The sequence below is a fragment of the Thermobia domestica genome, chromosome 1 (assembly GCF_964235325.1).
Source record: "Thermobia domestica chromosome 1, izTheDome1.hap1.1, whole genome shotgun sequence".
NCBI classification, from domain to species: domain Eukaryota; kingdom Metazoa; phylum Arthropoda; class Insecta; order Zygentoma; family Lepismatidae; genus Thermobia; species Thermobia domestica.
In genome coordinates this window covers 34,192,099-34,214,373 of record NC_137454.1, presented here as the reverse complement: position 1 = coordinate 34,214,373, position 22,275 = coordinate 34,192,099, and the positions used below count along the sequence as shown (strand labels likewise).

The 22,275-nt window shown below is 37.3% G+C and overlaps 1 protein-coding gene across 4 annotated transcripts in view; it reads right to left on the bottom strand.

Annotated features, from left to right (window-relative positions):
- LOC145684407 (regulator of G-protein signaling 20-like) overlaps positions 1–22,275 on the bottom strand; it is a 560,986-nt gene that overhangs the window by 154,842 nt on the left and 383,869 nt on the right. The window contains exon 1 of one of the 4 annotated variants that reach the window (XM_081756744.1): positions 141–703. The exons of the other annotated variants lie outside the window; for them this stretch is intronic. Coding sequence (XP_081612870.1) covers positions 141–184 — 44 coding nt within the window. The 5' untranslated portion in view covers positions 185–703. Of the gene's footprint in view, positions 1–140; positions 704–22,275 lie in introns of those variants that run through there. 4 annotated transcript variants of the gene reach the window in all.

The window sequence follows — 22,275 nt, the reverse complement described above, 5'->3', positions numbered from 1 at the left end:
AATTTGAATGCAATTTGTCCTAAAATCTTCATATATATCACCCACCCCCCAAATTTACAGAGAAATCGGTGCCCTTGCGCCTGTGCCGCTAGTTTTAGTGATAGTTTAGTCTTCATTTTCTATACTTAAAAGAAACGTACCTTTTTCTAATCCTTGACACCACGATCTTCCATTTAGCTGACATATCAGGTGGAAGTTGCAAAATTTTGCCCTTTATTTTGTTTTCCTACATTGTGTGTCTCGTCAATATCTTTAAGATCACTTAACTTCACTTAACCAAAACTTAACTGCATAGCAAAGAAAGACGAAGTTCACAAGAACAAAAACACATTATTATCACGCTTGAGAGGAAGCGTGATTAATAAATCAACCATATCCAAGATTAAAAAAATACATTTATTTTTAACTTTTTTAACGAACTGGATTTTTAAAGTGTACGATTTGGCCTCATTATCGTGGTAAATATATATCACGTCGTTATATTAATAAGATGAGTACACCGAAGTTACTACACATGGTTTATTTTCAGTGCCTTCATGTTTCAAACGATTCATTTATTATATCTTATGTAGGAACACAACTATTTAACCAGGAACTAACACCCGCATCGGAATATAACAATACATTCTGTGGAAATAGCTACGGTTGATGAATTGATATTCCGAGACAAACCGACAACTTGCACCTTAGCGTACACACAACACGCGGCGCCGGCGTCCACGATCAACCCAAAACTAATGCTCTGCTCTGTTAAGACGCGTCAAGCGCATGCGCCGTCTCGCCAACTAGTTCAAATACACAAACACCGAAATCATATATACAAGAGCGTGATGAGCGATATGGTGACGGCAAGAAACATATCTGCAGAAAAAGGCGTCAGGGGGTGCAGTGTGCTCGGTTAGACAGACTCATAGAGAAAGCGAATTCTTCGGATACACAACCGATGCATGTTACAAATCTTGCCTTTTCAAGATGCTTTTGCGTCAGTAGGCACTGCGTCATCTACCGACCAATATTGCCAACCAACAGATTACATGGCACTACCATTAGCATAAATAACTGCCAACTGTTATCGAAGTTAAGGGCCAAGATAAGGACATTTCTGTGTAGGTTAATGAGCTGTCGGCAACAAGAAAATGATACAAATATACATTTTTTTTTCATTCGGTAAATATCATGGCCTACTTTCAAGATAATGCTTCTCCTATTTGGCGCCTTTACATTTCTCATGTCCACCGTTGCAAAGATATATAATATGGGTACACATTTTAAAACGTCGTGACAACATTTATCTTACTGCTTTACATTCATACAACTATCGCCGTGCATTCAAATGGGTGTTTCGAGACAAAGTATACCTAATAATAATAAAAAGTCGAAACCAGTGTTGTGGTTTTATAAATCCAGCTTTCTGGTTATCCCCCGGATCATCTAGTGGGGAACGACCTAGCGGTACTGTGATGGCTCATCTCCCTTGATTATCTGTTTTCCTGCCAACTTCTCCGGATTCAAGTCCCGGCTACATTCGGAGCACTCATACTAGGTTTCGACCTTTATCACCGCGGTATTGCATAGGGACACTAATTAGTAAACTTTATGAGGTCGAAATCGATTTTGTTGACCAAAGTTGGCAGTGAGTGAAGTGAGGAATTTCAAGTAACGAGAGTAAGTAAAATTGAAAGTGCTTCCTCCATAAAGACGGGCGCAATGGCCAAAAACCTGATTAATCAGAATAAGTCAGAAATATGAGTTTAAAGTATGGAAATTGTGGTGTATTTCAGGCACGTAGCTAGGATTCCGTAATGGGGAAAAGGGTCTGTGTAATGAAATACTGTGGTTATCACAGCAGGGGCTCGATTATTCTAAACTATTTTACTGGCAACATATAGTGGTTTATTAGGACAATAAAATGAGGACATGTTATTAAGTATTTTAATAGTAAACTGTGAAGAAAACTCGAGTAAAATAATACAAAAAGCGTATTGAAAAAGATTTTACAATATCTACGTTCTTTCCTCTGTTCATTCAAATATAGAAATTTTAATATGTTCGATACTGCAGAGAGCAATGACGAAAAATTATGAAGAAAATGTCCACACATTACAGAACAGCAGTATGTTTTCGAAAGCCTGAGATTTCCCTGACTAGTAGCAGAAATTCTGAAAATTCCGTAACTTTCCTAGATATTTTTAATTCCCTGACTTTTCAAGGATATCCCGCTCATTGTGGGTCTATCTTATCCTTTCCCAACCTTTTCCACACTGCGGCCCCCTTTAGAGTCTACAATACATGTAAAGGATTCCTTGCTATATATAGGCCTACGGTTAGTATTTCTCCCCCATGTTAGTATATATGGATGCGGGTGTGTGTGTTTTTTGTTTTTCTTTGTAGTGGTTCTTGGGCATTTCTCACCACTGTGTGTGTGTCTTTCTCAGATTGACTTGCGAAACCCCTGCGCCCCAGGTTGGGAAAGGCTGATCTATCTGATAGAACCTTTTAATCGATCGTCATTTGTAGTCCTTAGGATTAGCATGGAGCTAGATGGAATTCGGAATGCTCCGTTATAATAATAAGCATTTTTAACTTGATCGGTCTTGTTTCTTCCACCAAAGCTCCTCATACGAAACAGTAACCAAATGCTTGCTGTGCTGCTTTATTTTCAACACTGATTCTTCTTTTTCTTGTTTGTTTTTGTTTCATAATTCCTTTAATTTTTCATTTCTGGTTTCGAATGGGGATCCGGACACCCCCTTGGCTACGTGCCTATGTATTTGTAAGATGAGTAAAGGGATGGAAAATAAAAAGAATACATTAATAGAAGAAGTAGACATCTACTAGAGAGTGGGCATATTATGGCTGCCATCTTGAAATCGGCCATTTTGTATCTCGCTCGATTGTTATAAATAGGAAGAGGATCATGTAATATATCCAACTGGATAGAATTTTAAGAGAAATATAATGATGTAGTCTATGTTGCCATATGTTTATATTTCTAAGGCATAATGAGATAGAACATTGGGGTGAGTTCATTGAATCCGAGATTTTTTTAACAACGTATCTTTTTTTGAAAATATGGAAGTCAGTGTTTTTTGTTTTCCATTCCTTTACCTGCTTTACAAACATACTGAAATTTTCAGACTTGTTCTGGCTTATTCTGATCAATTAAGTTTTTTGACCACTGCGCCCGTCTTTAGGGATGGAACCACTTTAAATTTTGCTTACACTCATTTCTTGATATCCCGCCGGGAACTCGTGTGGTTCGGATTCCACGTTAATCAATAGGTCCTGTCTTCTACAGCCTCGCTGCTGAAAGGGACGTTAAACTCAAAATCAACTCAACTCATTTCTGGATATTCCCCAATTCGCTGCCAAGTTTGATCAACCAAGTCGATTTCGACCTCACAAGATGTACATGTAAACATAAAAACTCATAATAATAATAATAATAATAATAATAATAATAATAATAATAATAATAATAATAATAATAACTACAGATGTTATAGTAATGACTTTAAAACTCTTAATTCTCTTAGCAACTTTCCGTCCATACTTGGTACCTGTATGGTTTCACAACAGAATCTGTTTCATAACCACCAGTAATTGTGAGACACTAAAGGAGCAATGGCAGGTGATTGATTCGTTGATTGATTTAGAAATGACATGAAAAATTGAAATATTTCAGTTTAACGTCCCACGATTATGCCCTTTAGTCTAAAGGAGACGATTATTAAAGCAAGTAAATGATGATGGAAGAATTTTTGGAATGAGAAAATGGGAGGAAACGGAAATACCCCCGAGAAAACCCACGGACACGATCTTGTCCACCACAAACTTAACTTGGCCAGAGATCGAACCAAGGACACCACGTACCGGACGTAAGTACTCTACCACTGACCCACCGTGCTCCATTGTTTGATTGATTTGGAGCTTAGCGTCCCGTTCAGACCCAATGCTATATTAGGTATGGATCTATAGCTTACCATGGGATCTGGATTACAGAAGGAGGAACGGTAGCTCAGAAAAGCATTTGCCTCTGGTACATGGGATCCTTGGTTCAATCCCGAGCCAAGTAACTTTGTGGTGGATAATGTCGTGTCGGTGGGTTTTCTCGTTTCCTCCCACATTCTTATTCCACCGATTTTTCCATGATCATTCACCTTCTAAATCACCCGTCTCCTTTAGCCTAATCTGCACAATCGTGGAACGGTCAACTAGAAGATTTCATTTCATTTCCGAATTACAGAACTAACACCGGGTCTTCGAACCCGGGTCTTCTGCACAATGGCAGGTGGCTCCCTCACAGGGTTAGGATTTGAATTTTTGTTTTATATCCTCATGCAACAAAAATAGTCATAAAGGACAGCGCTTACTATTTAAGTGGGCTCCGAGCCGCGACTGGGGCTACAATAACGCTGTGGTTGGCTCGTGCACAGACTTTTCCTGACACAAATAATCTGTAGCAAAAAATTAAAGTACTTAAGAGTCTTCATCCCTGCGAAATTAAAATACCGCTAATTTTACAGTAATGATGTGATATCTTCAAACAGATAAAAAGATAATTGAAATATGGAACAAGAGCACCCTAGACAATATTATTTTGCGTGAGGTACCGTTATCACAAGTCACCTAGTGGCTTTCCGTTTTCAGCTGTTTAGAAACACGAAAATAAATTCCGATTTTTCAAAATGGCTTGAAATCGAAAACAGATAAGTGAGTCGTGATAACGGTTTCTCATGTATAATAATATTGTCTAGGGCGCTCTTGTTCCACATTTCGATTATCTTTTATCTATTTGAAGATATTACATAATTACTGTAAAATTAGCGGTATTTTAATTTCGCCGGGATGAAGACTCTTAAGCACTCTCTTGGCGCTTTAGGAAATATGACTTGCTGTCGCATTACTAACAACTTCACACTTGTATCTTTAACCTTTAACGCATAAAATGCAGTTTTCGTTTGTTGTGCAAAGATAGTGCAACGATTCAAATTAATATCTAACATATCGTTCTTTCATTTGTAGTCATTAATTTCAACCATAAAATTACCTTTTGTTTCATACAACACGTAAATCTGCACCGATATTTCTTCCCATAGATCACGGTTCCGAAAAAAAAAAAAAAAAAAAAAAAAAAGTTCAATGATCGATCAGATCACTCATTTGCGAAAAGTTACATTACGAAACACAATTTGCTCTCTGTGTTATCATCAACTTTAATATCACGTCGTTATATTAAACTGATACGAACTCCGAAGTTACACAAGAATACGCTTTGATAATGCCGAACAGTACCTTTATACTATTTGCATACAACATATTACATCAGAAGTGTGAAAAGACACAAAGACAGTAATTTAAATAGAAACCAACATCCATCCATTTAAATAGATAAGTGAAAAAGGTATTTTCTAAAATTCAAAGTTAGCAAGAATTTAGCTCTGTTTAAATTTACCTAGGATAGGTTAGGTTAATTTCTACCATTGCTATGAAACTGAACTACGACCAGCCAATAAGTGCATGTTCAACTGGATGACAATTATTCAGTGCAACGCACATCGGCTCATATACAGGGCTGTAACTTATGGGGGCAGAAGGGGCAACTGCCACCCAGGAAAGCTCCCCGCCGTTCGAAGAGGGGCCACTTTAAGACAAACTTTTCTTACTCCGTATACGATACGAACATGAAATTATAAATGAAGCATCAAATAGGTTAACTACATTACATAAACAAAACATTTACACAAAAGGTAAATAAAACAAAAATGAGTCGCGGGCCCATTTCAGTAAAAAATTTCTACTATTAGGGGCCCTAGAAATAATGTTTATTCGTGTGCCTTTGAGATTTGTCAATACTGTCTCCTTAATTAATTTGTCATGTCTGGAACAGACCCAGGGGCGAAGGGAGGGCCCACAGGTTCCGGGGAGGCCAAAAAAGTAAGAGAAAAATAGAAAGAAGGGGCCCATTTTCGAATTTGCGGCAGGGCCCCAAAACAACTTTACCTAGAGGGTCCAAATATTAATGCTTCCCCCTCCAAAAAAATCTAAGTTACGGCGCTGCTCATATATATCGGTTGTTTAAAAAAAAATTCTCACATACAACAGAGCGCTATTATACAGGTCAAAATAAATCGAAAATACTGTATAACAGAATACCCTCCCGAGCCTCCTTCAGCCGCTATTTCGCTATGTGACAACGTGTGACAGATTAACATGGAATCATTACCATTGTTCTTTGTTTTCATCAAACAGTTACATTAATTGTTATATTAATAGGTTGTGCTGGTGTCAACATCTATCGCCCTTAACTGCCATCTGGAAAGAATTATGTAACTGCTTGATGGATTGGTAGATTAATTCTACGGTTCTTTATTTGCAACGTTGCCACATAATGAAATTTGCGTTTCCAGACGTGGCGCGCAAACTAATCACAAATTCAAATACTACTTGGAATTGGTCTTGAATAAAACCTGAATAATACTAATTCAAATCGCTCTTTAGATATGTACGACCATCCTTCATAACCCGGTATTGCATAAGGACATAAAAGCAAAATTCACTATTCGTGTGCAATATAATATTTTGCAACACGAAAGCATTCTATCACTCTCACTTTAATACTAGAACGAAATACTGTTTAAGAGCATATAACACTGGTGCAATGGGTCCCTAGTTTGACCCGGAAACTCGCAGAGTTCTATCGGCACAAAATGCAATAGTTGACCGAGCGATTGCAATAAGTGTAGTTGCAAACAGTGATTATTTTGATGAAACATATATTGTAGCTGCCTTCTTCGTTTTTCTTATTTTAACCTTTGGAAATGACGCACTTGAGACGGACATTTCATTCGCACCAGATATAGGACAGCATGACAGCATGAAATAAGAAACAGGATACGAAGAGTCAAGGAAAGATTCAGAAAATGCATGACTTAAGTATATACATTCAATGTACCATTGACACTGAGGTGGGTCGAAAGGAGAGGCTACGCTTCCCAGATAAATGGTTCTTGTTTTATCTTAGTTGCAGCGCATTATAATTTGAATATCACTGAACTCAAACTCGGGAATCAAACCTGGGAGCATGCTTCTTAGCGGGTGGAACTCCAACCATGTATGTAACAGCCTGCCACGAACCGATTCAGGAACAATAAGCAATTTCATCCGGCTCACTTAACTCATTATTGAAAATGTATTTCTTCGTATGTTCCTGTTTCGTATAATCATATTTCGCAGAAAGGGTTCAAACTTGTTTTTCATGTTCAGCGTTGCCATCTTTCAAAAATAGAAAGATGTTCCAATTAGTGTGTTCCTGTTTCGCAGAATGGGCGATTTTATTTTTTATGTAAGTTTGTAGAATGCCTGTACTGCACCAGAAGTACGTCGATATTTATATTACATGTTGAGAAATTGATTCCATCATCATATTGTAATACAGGGGCATAAATAAGGATCCCGCAGACCAAGCACTGCCGGGGGCCCAAGCCATCAGGAGGCCCCCAAATCGTGAAATGGAACGTAGGAAAACGGCCTCACTCTACACTGTCTGCTGGAGGGCCCCCAAATCTTTAGTTACGCCACTGTTGTAATCACATATACAAATTGCAAGTAACAAACAAATTATTTCATAAATTATTGAGACAGTCAAGATGGCTGGTATATCAACACACTGTACAGTGAAAGAGAATTTCTGTAATGTGAAAGGAACAAAAAGATAGTGATGCATGAAATATTTAAAACTTGTCCAAGTCTAGTTTCATAGTTATATACATTGGATGGAAAGCATTTCGGACATTTTTTCCACTCTTAATCTACTTAAGCATCTGCCATTCCAGCAAGGAACATTACACATTTGTTTGTTTCATTTTACCCAATTTATAGGGAGAAAAGTACAATAAAATTCGATGGACTTCATTTTACAAGGCTGATAATGATATGAGGAAATGGGTTAGGAGAGCAAATGCACTTCCACTCGTTCCACTTGAAGACATCCCTGATACTTTTCCATATATACAAGACGATGCACCCGACGTCTCGGAGGCACAGGTTTTCCTAGACTATTTGGCAAACACTTATGTTGACGAACTGAATGTAGCCTCCCACCTATAAATACAGCAACATTTGAAAGTTTACTTTTCTTTTATTGGACTCTTATTTGACTCCTTATGTTGCACTAATTATATTTTTGTTAATGTTTCAGGCCAATAACAAAACAAATTTGATAAGAACAGTGCAGAAAGCACGAACAATGTTGAGGTTTAGCACTTCAAGTTTAATAGGAACTAGACCTAAATCATCCCCAAATATACAAATTCATTCTACTTTTGAAGCAAGAACAATCCGAGAATGCGGCTGCTGGAAGCATGAAATTTAACTTCGCGGAGAAGATTGTGGAGATGTTTAGAAAAATCGTACTCGTGTTCTTAAGAGTAGGTTTAGGTGTAGAGAAGTTGGCCTTATTGCGTACTTTAATGCAGTATCTCATTGCATTCCAATCCAATGAAAACAAGGTGATATTAAGATTGATTGATTGATTGATTTTGAGTTTTACGACCCGTTCAGCAGCGAGGCTATATGAGACGTGGACCTACTGATTAACGTGGAATCCGAACCACATTAGCTCCCGCCGGGAATCGAACCCAGGTCTCCCATGCCAAAGGCATACGCTAACCGCTTAGCCACGGAGGAGCTCAAGGTGCTATTAAGAGTCGCGCCTCTATACTAAATTGATTAAGGTTGATGCTATTATTGTACAATGAAAATTATTTTTTCTTTGTGTCCGTGTGTTTGTAATTTATTCTTGATGCAGTACACAAATCACGATTGTACTTGTGCAATAAAACTCTATTGCGAGGCTCACCTTTTTAGGTTGATATTGATGTTTTGTTCCTTTCGCCATAAGATTCTAAGATTGAGGTGCTAACCAAAAGTTTTAATGCGATTCTGCGAAACAAAAATGGGTGAAGTTGGCAACGTTGTATACTGATAAGGCATTCTGCGAAACAGGAAGTAACCGGATTTCTTGCATAACCTCTCAACTGAATTTAAAAATTTTCCTGGATAACTTTATGTCTATCTTCCAAATATCATCAGCGTTGGAACATTCAGTGTACCACCGAAAACTGAGAGACTAGTTCAGAGCATGAAGGGTCAAGTTTCCCACCAAAATAATAAATAAATATATGTGTTCTCCTTTTCTTTAGTAAGTAAATACTTTCGTAGCCATTACAACAGTTTTTATGTTCCTGTTGTATACGCAGGACTCAAGTCGGCAGGTAATGAAAAAGGGGGATTAGCTTGCAAAAGGTAATAAAAACTGTCTTTTTGATTGTTTCTTTTTTTTAATTTTAGAATTTCGCTTTACAAACTGCAAATTTCAAAAGTTTGTTTACCCTTGCTATAAAATATAGCCAAAAATAACCTGATATATATATATATATATATATATATATATATATATATATATATATATGTGTGTGTGTGTGTGTGTGTGTGTGTGCGTGTGTGTGTTACAATATCTACAAGTTTTGGACAGGATTTGATTTCATTCAGTAGCAACTGGTATTCACCACCAAGAATGTACCTACGCCTTAGCCTTAATTTTGGACCGCGACCGAACCACAGGAGTTCTCTCTTCGGGAATTGAATTAGGGTCTTTCGCAGAAATGTTTTATTCTTTCTTAAGTTCTTCGTAATACAGTTGTCTCCTCCAAGCTAAAGCAGACGGAGGATTAAGGCAAATAAATGATGATGAAATAACTGGTGGAATGCAAATGTAGAAGGAAACCCGAGATAACTCACGGGCACGATGTTGTCCACCACAAACTCGTTTAGCTTGGAGTCGAACCAGAGACCCGTAGTACCTGAAGTGAACGCTCTACCACTGAAGTACCGTGCCACCTCAGGGTCTTCCGCGGCAGTGTCACGTATGTTAACAATATAGGCACAGGAAGTTCTGCTAGCTCTGATAAATCTTCAGTGGAAGACAAACGTTTCCTCTATGCCTTCGTTTCCCCTATATCGCCCCTCGACGCATCTCATCCTGTGGAAAATTAAAGAACAAAAAAAAAGTAACAGTTACTGCTTCGAAGTCGGCTCTCTTGCAGGGTATACGGCTAACGTGATATTTGACTGAAACTATGCCAAGTATATATAGGTATAAACACGTCTTGTTACAACAGGAAAACAACATTTATTGACACGTTTCATTTTCTTCAATGTTTATTTAGGGAGCGCTGGCCTTGCACTCAGCAAACTGTTTTCGTTCTCATTTCGAGGTTTTTTTTTTTTTTTTAAGTCTAAACTTTACGCTATTCGTGATGAAAAATGACTAATACAAGCATTTAAAAAAAAAAAAAAATGTGTTATGTGCATTTAACAAAAGAGACACTGACCAAAGCTTAAAACTTTACTTTATTTTAAATTATAATTTGTAACTGTTTCGGATATCTAGCATATCCTTCTTCAGACACGATCGAAATTAATGAAAATACAGACATATATATAAATGTTGTTATAATTTAAACTCTGTTATAACAACATTTATATATATGTCTGTATTTTCATTAATTTCGATCGTGTCTGAAGAAGGATATGCTAGATATCCGAAACAGTTACAAATTATAATTTAAAATAAAGTAAAGTTTTAAGCTTTGGTCAGTGTCTCTTTTGTTAAATCAATTAACCCAAAGCCATGAATAGTCTTATTATGTGCATTAAAAAGAAACTGCTAGATTTGCAATGGGGAGTGGTATGGGTTCCTGTGTTACATGAAGCAGCCATTTTTTTTTTCACCGGAGATATATATAGGGTGGGCAGAAAGTAACTCCCTATTTTGAATTGTGAATATTTATTTGTTATGTGTAAATTGTAATGAAAGTTATCTTGTTTTATAGAGTAAAGTACGCCATTTTTTAGTATTATTTTCCAGATCCTGTAAAGCTTTTGTTGTTACTTTGAAGTCAAAGAGACGCCATGATGATTAAACATTGAGAAGAGAGCCAAAATTTCAGAAGATTTTGACTGAGGTGTGGCAGTTTGTAATTCAGGTCCAACAGTAGTAGAGGGATTAACATGGGAGGCAACCTGTTGTGGGTGCCAAAGCAATTAAAAATTGATACAAAAAATTATGACTAGCGGAAGTGTCGTGGACATTATGAGATCAGTTAGGCCCTCGACTTCGGTATCAGAGGAAAAGGTAGCCACAGTGAGGGAGATATTCGAACGAAGCCCTTCAAAGTCAACAAGGATGGTTTCAAGAGAGAGTGTGCGCTATTCTGTGCGTCCAATTCTTCACAAAGAATTACATTTGACTCTGGAAACCTCATTATGTCCAAAGGTTGTATCCAGATTATTGTAATAGGCGTGTTAAATTTTGTGAAATGATGCCCGTATGGCACGAAGATCATCCACACTTGTTTGAAAAAAAATTCTGTGAAGTGATGAAGCTCTGTTTCATTTAAGAGCGTTCATTAACCTTCACAATGGCCATTATTGGACAGGTGATCCCAAAGAGAGCATTGAAAAAATGCAGGGAAAACCGTAAGTGACAGTGTGATGTTTTTAACAGTCCATCCAAGCGGACGCAAAATGTATGAAATCTCAACAACATTGCGTAAAACAAGACTCTCACTGGATTTTCCAATTCCTAGGGAAAACTAGTGATTTCTTTCAAAATATTCAACGCTTATTCTGTTTAAATGTCCAAATTCTCTTATTTCGATCATAAACAGCGTTGGGTCTATATGTTCTTTTTGAATCCCGGACGAAAAGAGACGAAAACTACTTTGCGGAATGGCGGAATGCAAGGACAACGCCCTCTAGATGCATAACACACACACACACATCTCTCTCTCTCTCTCTCTCTCTCTCTCTATATATATATATATATATATATATATATATATATATATATATATATATATATATATATATATGTAAACACCCAAGAAATTTCTCTATTTTTCCGCTGCACTGACTTACACATATATGTCTTGTATATATATGTATGTGTTTGGCATAGTTTCAGTTAAAATATCTCGTTAGCCGAATGATCTGAAAGTGAGCAGACTACGAAACAGGATTGTTATTCTGTTTTCGTTTTTCATTTTCCACAGGATTGGCTGCGAGGGAAGAAGTGGGATGAAATGGAAGTGTATTTTATATATATTCGTTGCTATATTTCTAGTTTTGTTCTGATGTGATGAATGCAGACTAAACCTCTGCAAATATAACCTTGTTTCCGGTGACATTAATAGCCGTTTCCGGTAAATTTAAATTTATGAATTGTTTTCTCTTTTTCTTTCCTTTGCACATTTAGTTTAAAAATTGTGATTTCTTGTTAAAAGCAGTTGGTTTTACTAACATATTTAATTCTCTTGTCCTCGTATACATCGCTAGGGGTCTTTCTTCCAAAATTATTATTATTGTTGTTGAAAAATTAAATGTTTAGTTTTATTTCTCACAATTATATCCCGTATTCTAAGGGAAAACGGATGATTAATGAAAGTGAATGATTATTTAAGGTTTAGCAAGACGAGAGTGTAGGAGGAAATGGTAGAACTTCGAAAAAACCTATGTACACGATGTTCTTCATCAGAAACTCACATAGCTTGAGATCGAAATAGAGACTTCTATTATCAAAGGGGATATTATTATTATTATTATTATTATTATTATTATTATTATTATTATTATTATTATTATTATTATTATTATTATTATTATTATTATTATTATCTTGCACTTATATTAGCATATATATTTAACAAATCTGTGGAGAAACAAAGTATCTTTCCACAAGGATGGAAAAAGTCTTTCATAATTCCAACATTTAAAGAGGAAAAAGAGGAACACTCATAACTTTGTGCCTATTACAATTTTAAATAGGCGTACCACCCACAATTTATCCATTTTGAAACACGGAGAGATTTTCCCATTTTGCACTATCAAAGTCTGGCCTATTGCATACATGTAATCTGTAGTACACCGCCTCGTGCATTAATCAGTACCATTCAGCACAGCAGAAACACAACATAATACCAGTGCATAAATGTTCAGTGGTACTAACTCACAAAGATTGCGTTACATGCTGTTTCCATTATTTTGATGACAATCTATAAATATGTTTCACATATTAATAACGGCGGCTTATACTTTATAACTTTTATAAGAATTAGTAGCAAGGAACGATTTTTCAGGGTGAAGAGCACGTATATGTATTAAACTAGGCACCTATGCTCAGTGGCGTATTTGGGGGGGCTTCCGGGCTTAAGCCCCCCCGAAATCTTACTTAATATAGTAAAGTATACGAAATATATTCCAGAATTTTTATATTTTCAGGCAAAGCCCACCCCCCGAAAGTTAGCAAAGCCCTCCCGGAAACAAAATCGTAAATACGCCACTGCCTATGGTATAATTTTACCCTTACCCTATTTTTTGTTTCTATTTTTTCATCCTTTATTCAGTTTTCTCTGAAAATTTAAGGATGCTATATGAATTTAACGGAAGTCATCCGATCAAGTCAAGATCAAACTTAGAATAGTGGCAAACCTTAAGCTGCTCGTAAATTCAGGAGGTGGTGAAACTTAACCTGTTCCTGTACGTGGTCTGTCCAATAAATACAAAACTGAGCTAGTAGGATGACCTTGAGTTGAAGTTAGGGCACGCGCACTTGCTGCTTTGTTGGTAGGGGACACATTGGAAAGGCACTAACCGCCAGACCGTCAAGGCGAGAGAACTGCTCAGCTAGAGGTGGCAGTGGTTTTGTACTGTCCTATTCTTGTTTCTGTCGACGATGGATATTAATGAATAGAGATAACAACACCGAATCTTAGGTGAAACTTGGGAAAAGGTCTCAGGAAATTCATGAAATGTTGAGGGCTGTTTATGGAAACAACGCACTGAAGACAACAGCTCTTTTCAAGTGGATCAAGTGTTTCCGTGAGGGCCGTGAAAACAGTAAGGATAAGGCAAGTCAAGACGATCGTCGACCTGCTATGTTTAAAACAGTATTGAAAGTGTGCAGTGTCTTGTGTTTTCCGATCATCGATTAACTGTCCGGCTGATTACTGGTAAAACTGAATTTAGGAAAAGCATCTGTGGACATGATTTTAAGAGAACATTCGCAGTTAAGAAAATTGTGTGCAAAAACACCTGACCAAAAGCTAAGAAGGACCGAATGCTGCACAGATTGGAAAAACTCCGTTGAAACTTCCGATTTCTTCAAAGGATCATCACTGTTGACGAATCATGTTACACGACTACGACATCGAGCTGAAATCACTGAGCAAGGAATGAAAAGCAAAAGATGAACCACGAACAGCAAGGCATCCAAAGAGCCTGACTTTTGAAGACTTCCAGAGATGTTTTCAACAATGGACACGGAAGTGGGACAAATGTATTGTTACAAGTGGGAGTATTTTGAAGGGAATAAGATTGATGTATCCTAATTTTGTAAAATACATGACACCAGTTTCGTATTTATTGGACAGACCACGTATAAGTGTGTGAAACATTATGAAGTGAAGGCTCCGGAATTATCGGTGGTTAAATTTAGGGTTACATTTTCGAAAATAACATAGTATTCAAGCTTCCACTTCCTAAATATACAGAATCAGTACTAAATCAATTCATTGGGCATCATTAAAAATATTAAAAAATCAAATTTGGACGGAAAAATGAAACAAAATGAAAGATGATTTTATATAACTACACGTATTTTACTTGCTATTGGAGCTTGTTCTTTTTCCACAATCTATTAATTTCTTGCAACGATTGGGGTAAGCGAGTTCCGAGACGGATGATGTCTACATACCTTCCTCCCCTCCATCAGTGACTGTAATCTTTTCTTTCGATTCTTAATGACAAGAATCTAGGCTCTACAGCCCGTGGAGGGTGTTCATTGGGAAGATAGAGCACGTTCTATCATAGTCGATGACGTGCTCAGAAAACAATGAAATCTTCCTTCCTCATATTTTACAAGAATTTTTGGTCCTCATTCGTAAGTGTTCTATACATTATAACAATAACGTTAATCTCGTTTATCTGCTTCAAGTCAATAACGATATGCCTATGAATTTAAGCTTTTCCTATTAAGTAGTTAATAACATTAGTACCAGAAATATAAAAACCTCAAGGAAAATATGTCTTTAAACTTAATTTGTAACAAAATTATGTTGTTAATTAATATGTTTTATTCGCAAATTAAAATATTTTCAGTAGCATTTAAAAAGCTTTTACAAATTTTCTGTACATAAAAAATTAACTAGCAAAAATAAGAGATTATTATACTGTCACTATACATATATATTCATGTTACGTTACAATATGATCGATGTGTTTCCTCTGCTCCCGAACGATGGTCTGCCAACATAGTCTACTTTACAAAAAAGCTCTGTTGGAAAAGTACGAGGAGGATCCTCTTCAGTGGCGGCGCTAGCTCGTAATAGAAGGGGGGCAAGAGGGAAGGCAAGAAAAATTTTGGAGAGGCGAGGCAACCCACTTTTTTGCTTTTATTATTATTATTATTATTATTATTATTATTATTATTATTATTATTATTATAGTAGTAGTAGTAGTAGTAGTAGTAGTAGTAGTAGTAGTAGTAGTAGTAGTAGTAGTAGTATTTAATTCTGAGCTTCTACCAATCCAATATATTTCTGATTGCACAGCTCTATGCTTGTGGGTAGCAAATGAATATCGACACGTTTCTGGACACACTTTTATATAAACACAACACAGATTGTAAAATGTTCAACGTAAAACATGGGAACATGATAATATTCTGTGGTTAGCCATACTCAGAAGTGCTTAGTTAATTAGTGATCAGAACCAGCATTACAAATTTCGTTAATGAACAAAGGTAGCTTCTATATTTGTAAACATTCCAATGCACAATAATAAAGATATCAATGCCATATAGATTTCAGTGGCAAATTCTACGGCAGCAGTTCGCGATCATGAGTTCACCGGTTGTACATAGAAAAACGGGGGGGGGGGGGAGCGAGAAAAATATATGGGGGTGGCGGCCGCTCCCGATCCTCTTTCACAACTCTGTTCCATTCCTATTTCACAGCTTTCCAGAATCCATTCATAGTTGATACATGCCTGTTGCCCAAAACTCGTCCTAAATATTACAAATCAACACAATTCCATTGGATTTAAGTCTGGAGACTTTACAGATATTTCGTTGAAAGGTATAGAATGTATTCCAAAAGCCTTCATCTTACCCCAATAGAATACGAGGGATAATCTTGAGGTGTGCGATAAAACTTTTATCTAGATGGACGAAGACCATTTTGATTTCGCGAGTTGACTTTGAAGTTCTTATTCACTCTACAAATCTACAGCTTACCTTGGGGACAGTAGTTGACAACGTCTGGCGCCTAATAAACCAAAACATCAATCTAACCTGCCCAGCGTTTGGTTGATAGTGCTAAAAAGGAATGGATATGAACCTGTCATCTGGACTCAAACCTAGTCCATTCGATAAACAAAGATATGTTAATGCACAAAAAATTAGGTGCCATGGACAACGGAGTAAGTCCCTGGGGCCATTAATCCTGTTAGTATGAAGAAAATCATAGACTCGGAATGAAATAGCTATTGCATCAACACTGTTCATTGGAAAATCATGGTTCATAATTCATTCTCTTCAGCATAAAACAAGCTTTCCAGAGATGCTATGTACTGGGGCCCATAACGTACTTGAACAGGGAAAATTGGGAGAATTTCGGTAAAATTCCCTCCAGATATCTCTACCATCAACTTTGGACCCTCTGGAGTGACCCCGGTTAAAAGCACACAATCTGTATACCAAATTTTGTATTGATAGATGGAATAGATACAAGAAGAAAGCTTGTATACCAATACACATTACTTTCCTATGAACAATGTTGATACAATAGCTAGTATTTCACGGCAAGTCTACGATTTTCTTTATACTAACAGGGTTAGTGGGTCTCAGGGACGTACTCCGGTTTCCATGGCACCTAATTTTTTGTACATGAACATATCTTTATTATGTTTATCGAATGGACTAGGTTTGATTCGGATGTCCAGATGACAGGTTCATGACCATTCCTTTTTAGTACTATCAACCAAACGCTGGGCAGGTTAGATTGATGTTTTGTTTTATTAGGTATTTGACAAACAGGCCTTTCCTTTAAAAAGAAAGTTTTATTACGAAATGACATGAATAACACAGTAAAAATGAATATTTCTTCGTTTTCTGCTGCTTATCATTACAAATATGTAGAAATTAAATTAATCCGAAATACAGTGCTATAGCAATTGAGGAAGTTTAAAAATAAATTCTTAAGATATTTCCCTTATATTAGAAAAAAAAAATGACATTGAAATCAAGCAGTTAGCAACACTTGTTACGTATAATGGATCAGCACCTTGACACATCCTGGTAAAAACTTTGTTGGCGCCAATTTTCCCCCTCTCTTTTTCTCTTTTTTCTATTTATATCTGCCAACATTCTTTCTGTTTTTTTTTTAAATTTTTTTCTTGATTCTCTTGCCTGATGGTTTGTGAACAGGTGTCTCATATATTTCATTGCAATGAAATACTTCTACCATTATGAACTATAGTGCAAGGAGTGGAATATATATATATATATATATATATATATATATATATATATATATATATATATATATATATATATATTGTGATCGTTAATTTAAATAAATCGAATCGAGGTTTCATCGGATTTACACGTTTTTTGAGTGATGGTTTCAGGGAAAGACTCAGGTAAAGTTCCGCTCCCTTCCCCCTGCCCGCCGGGGTATATATCTCTAATTGTGCTCAACTTGGATTGGCCGCAGTACTACTTTCTGCCCCCGTAGTTACTCTGGGCAGTGATGATTTCAGGGGAGGGGGAATTTGAATACACTTCAGATGAAAATTAGTATTTTTTAGTTGATTTATTTTTTATCGACAGAGACACTATCGATGTAACTCCTCTAACTAGTATTTGTTTACTATTGAAACTGGATCGTTAAGGCAAACTTTATTTCCCTCCAACAGTTCCAGGAGGCGTCCAACAGCACCCAGATAGCATATCCAATGGAAGATTGGGACCAAAGAGCGGGAATAGTGTACAGAAATATTGGTGTGTTGACACCAGATTTCTCGTTATTAATAATTGAAAATACAGATTCACTACAATATTTTCCTATCAACTGCGAATTGTAGTCCTATTGAAATTAACTCCCCTTAAAAAATAACATTATCACAATTCACAAGAAAAGATTTTAGAATTCTTCCGAGAGGTATAATAACAATATATATACACGTTTTTAATGACTAATTTTTATATGTAACACGGTTTGGGTACAAAACCTCGCGGCCAGAACCTCGCGGCGACAACCTCGCGGACCCAAACCTCGCCTGGCCAAAACCTCGCCGCCCAAAACGTCGCGGGCCAAAATCTCGCGGGGCCAAAACCTCGCCACTCAAAACCTCGCGGGCCGAAATCTCGCCGGGCCAAAACCTCGCGCCCCAAAATATCGCCATACCCAAAATCTCGCCTGACCAAAACCTCGTTGTAATGATCGCGCGACACAGAATCTCGTCTGGTCTAAATTAAGCGAGACGTAGTGTCGCCTGGGAAGAAACGTCGTCAGGATAAAACCTCTTCATGACGATTTCTTCAATGTAGAATGTTCTATCGCCAGATTTACAAAACTTATTAGGTTTTGAAACTTGACATTTTGTATAAATCTTCTTGCTCCACAAGGGCACAAGCTCTAGATAAGACAATATTTTGCGAAATGCATGCCCTAGGTTTTATGCTTAGTAGTTTTTTAGATCTGGAGAACGGCAAAATTCATTCAAGGCCTTCCATTCCATTCCTCCTTAGGGCATGCATTTCGCAAAATATTGTCTTATCTAGAGCTTGTGCCCTTGTGGAGCAAGAAGATTTATACAAAATGTCAAGTTTCAAAACCTAATAAGTTTTGTAAATCTGGCGATAGAACATTCTACATTGAAGAAATCGTCATGAAGAGGTTTTATCCTGACGACGTTTCTTCCCAGGCGACACTACGTCTCGCTTAATTTAGACCAGACGAGATTCTGTGTCGCGCGATCATTACAACGAGGTTTTGGTCAGGTGAGATTTTGGGTATGGCGATATTTTGGGGCGCGAGGTTTTGGCCCGGCGAGATTTCGGCCCGCGAGGTTTTGAGTGGCGAGGTTTCGGCCCCGCGAGATTTTGGCCCGCGACGTTTTGGGCGGCGAGGTTTTGGCCAGGCGAGATTTTGTCCCGCGAGGTTTTGGGCGGCGAGGTTTTGGCCAGGCGAGGTTTGGGTCCGCGAGGTTCTGGCCGCGAGGTTTTGTACCCAAACCGTGTTACATATAAAAATTAGTCATTAAAAACGTGTATATATATTGTTATTATACCTCTCGGAAGAATTCTAAAATCTTTTCTTGTGAATTGTGATAATGTTATTTTTTAAGGGGAGTTAATTTCAATAGGACTACAATTCGCAGTTGATAGGAAAATATTGTAGTGAATCTGTATTTTCAATTATTAATAACGAGAAATCTGGTGTCAACGACACCAATATTTCTGTACACTATTCCCGCTCTTTGGTCCCAATCTTCCATTGGATATGCTATCTGAGTGCTGTTGGACGCCTCCTGGAACTGTTGGAGGGAAATAAAGTTTGCCTTAACGATCCAGTTTCAATAGTAAACAAATACTAGTTAGAGGAGTTCTCTCCACCAGTAGGTTAGTAACTGAGAGATAGGATTCGGCGGATCACAATTAGCAACCGCCACATATGGAGGAAGCAGTGTTTGTAGTTTCAGGGAAATTTCCCTCATCTACGGAATTATGTAGGTAAATGCAACAAAAAGGGAAAAAAATGGAATTTTTGGATGAAACGTGAATCCATAGAAATTCTCGCGAAGTTTGATTGGCCAATATAAAGCTTATTTTTCTTTGTTCTTCATAAATAAACAAATCAATAGCAATAGTTTATTTACATGTGTGTGTGTGCTTACAGTACCACAATTTGCATCTGTTGTTGGCTCGGTGTATTTGTGTGTGTCTTTTTGTTAAGAATAACAAAAAAAGTGAACGAAAAAGGCAAAAAAATAGAAGCAAAAAGCCAAGGATGTGATAAAATAGAGGATCTGCTTATACAACAAAATCGTGAAGCGATACGTCACAGTTTCGTCGCCCCTACTCCGCTCTCTCCGCTCAATAAGATCGCAAAGTTTTGAGCCAACATTCATGGCAGAAACGAGAGTAGCCAATCAACGAGAGTAGACGTACCGATGTTCAGTTGTTATTTTGCTTTCATTAAGTTAATAGGATGAAGATACGTATGGGCAGATCCTCTATGTTATAACATTCTTGCAAAAAGCAAATGACTAAAATAAATATGGTTGGCTCTTCCTTTAATATAGGCAAATAAGATTATCACTTAACTTCTGTCACAGGAATTGGACCTTCAACAAACTTGGGAAAATTTGATAAGGAAAGGGAAAATTTGCGTCAATTGATTGAATTTTCTTAAGGAAACCTACGAATAGTGGGCGGAAAGTTTGTTGTGGAGAATGGTAGCGACTGACAATAAGTCGTTCCTATCACTGATTAACTGATAGAAGAACAAGAGTCTTCCCGAATCAGGCATATCTTTATTAGCCACTCCATATTTGAAAAATGAAATGAAATGGAAATCTTTGAGTTTTACGTCTCACGGTTATGCCGGTTAGGTTAAAGGAGACGATGATTATGAGATATGAATGAAACGGTGGAATGAAGAAAGTGAGAGAGAAAGTGAGAGGAAACGGGAGAACCCCGAGAAAACCTACGAGCACGGTGTTTTTCCACCACAAAGTCCACACGGCGCAAAGCTGGGATCAAACCAGGGACCCCAAGCACCGGAGGTGAACGCTGTACCACTGAGCCACCGCGCCCCCACACCATATTTGAATGGGCGGCGGTGGGTTCATAAATTATTAGGAACTCACAGTAACAGTGCTACTCTTGCCCATAAAACAAGAAGTAAGTTTTTTTCTCGCATCATCTCGTAAATTATCTGAAAGTCTCGTCTCATCAAGACTCTCGAAGAATCTTTTTCTCGTCTCATCAAGACTCTCGAAGAATCTTTTTCTCGTCTCATTTCGAAAATGTTATTCGAATCTTGTTTAGTAATTTTATATCCTGACTGTTTATTAATTTCATCCAGAAGTTTTCAAAAACACTCCGTGTCACGAAAGGTGAACGAAGAGTGTGACATAACAACATTTAAACCTTATTTATTATTGAAGTGTGTTGTAATGCCTTTTTGATAGAGTCAACAATAGTTCGGGATTAGCCCTTCACCAATTTTATTACAAAAATAATTCTTTATAAAACAAATTACAAAGTTCCTTTTAATACACACAATGAGTGTTTCTAATGTTTGTCCTTAGCACATGTAAAGTGGCCTCGGATGATGAAAGTTAGAATTAGTTCTGTACGGGAACACCTTTGCTCATGGCAGCCTCCAGGGTGTATGTAGCGAATATAGGATACCTTGAGTTGAGTTGATTTTGAGTTTAACGTCCCTTGCAGCAGCGAGGCTGTATGAGACGAGACCAACTGATTAACGAGGAACCTGAACCACACGAGCTACCCCCGGGAATTGAATCCGGGTTTCACTATAGGATACAGTTTAATACGGAACCTCCTTTGCTTATAACAACCTCCATAGGCTTGGTTGTATTTAGAAACCCCCTTTGCTCATTTTAGCCCCCAAGGATTGGGTAAGGTGAGAACTCTTTTGTTCAGACCTCATCAGTTTTGAATTGATAATTTGGTGTTTTCTTGTTCCCGTTTTATGAGTGGTTTCTGGGCGAGTCGACCATCCTCGTGTTTCACCGTGTTGCCTTCGTGCCTTCCTGTTACTTCGCTGTATCATCTGCTTGCGTTGATGTTTATAAACAGTAGCACGTATTTTATAGAAGTAACGTATGCTCGAAGAAATAATACACTAAAAGTGGGAATCCTTACAATATTGTGTAATGAGTATTTAACACATTGATCGTCAGAGTATTTTTTTTTTTTTTTTTTTTTTTTTTTGTAAATTTTACTGTCAGCGCCAAGTTGATGTGTATCAGAAACGATACACGAAATTTAGGCGGAATACCTACTTAAAGAAAAGTGTTCAACTGCGGCAGAATTACTGCTGCAATATGATTTTCCAGCGCCCTGACTACAGGTAAGATGTGCTAAATATACCAGTATGTGTTTCATATCGTATACACGTG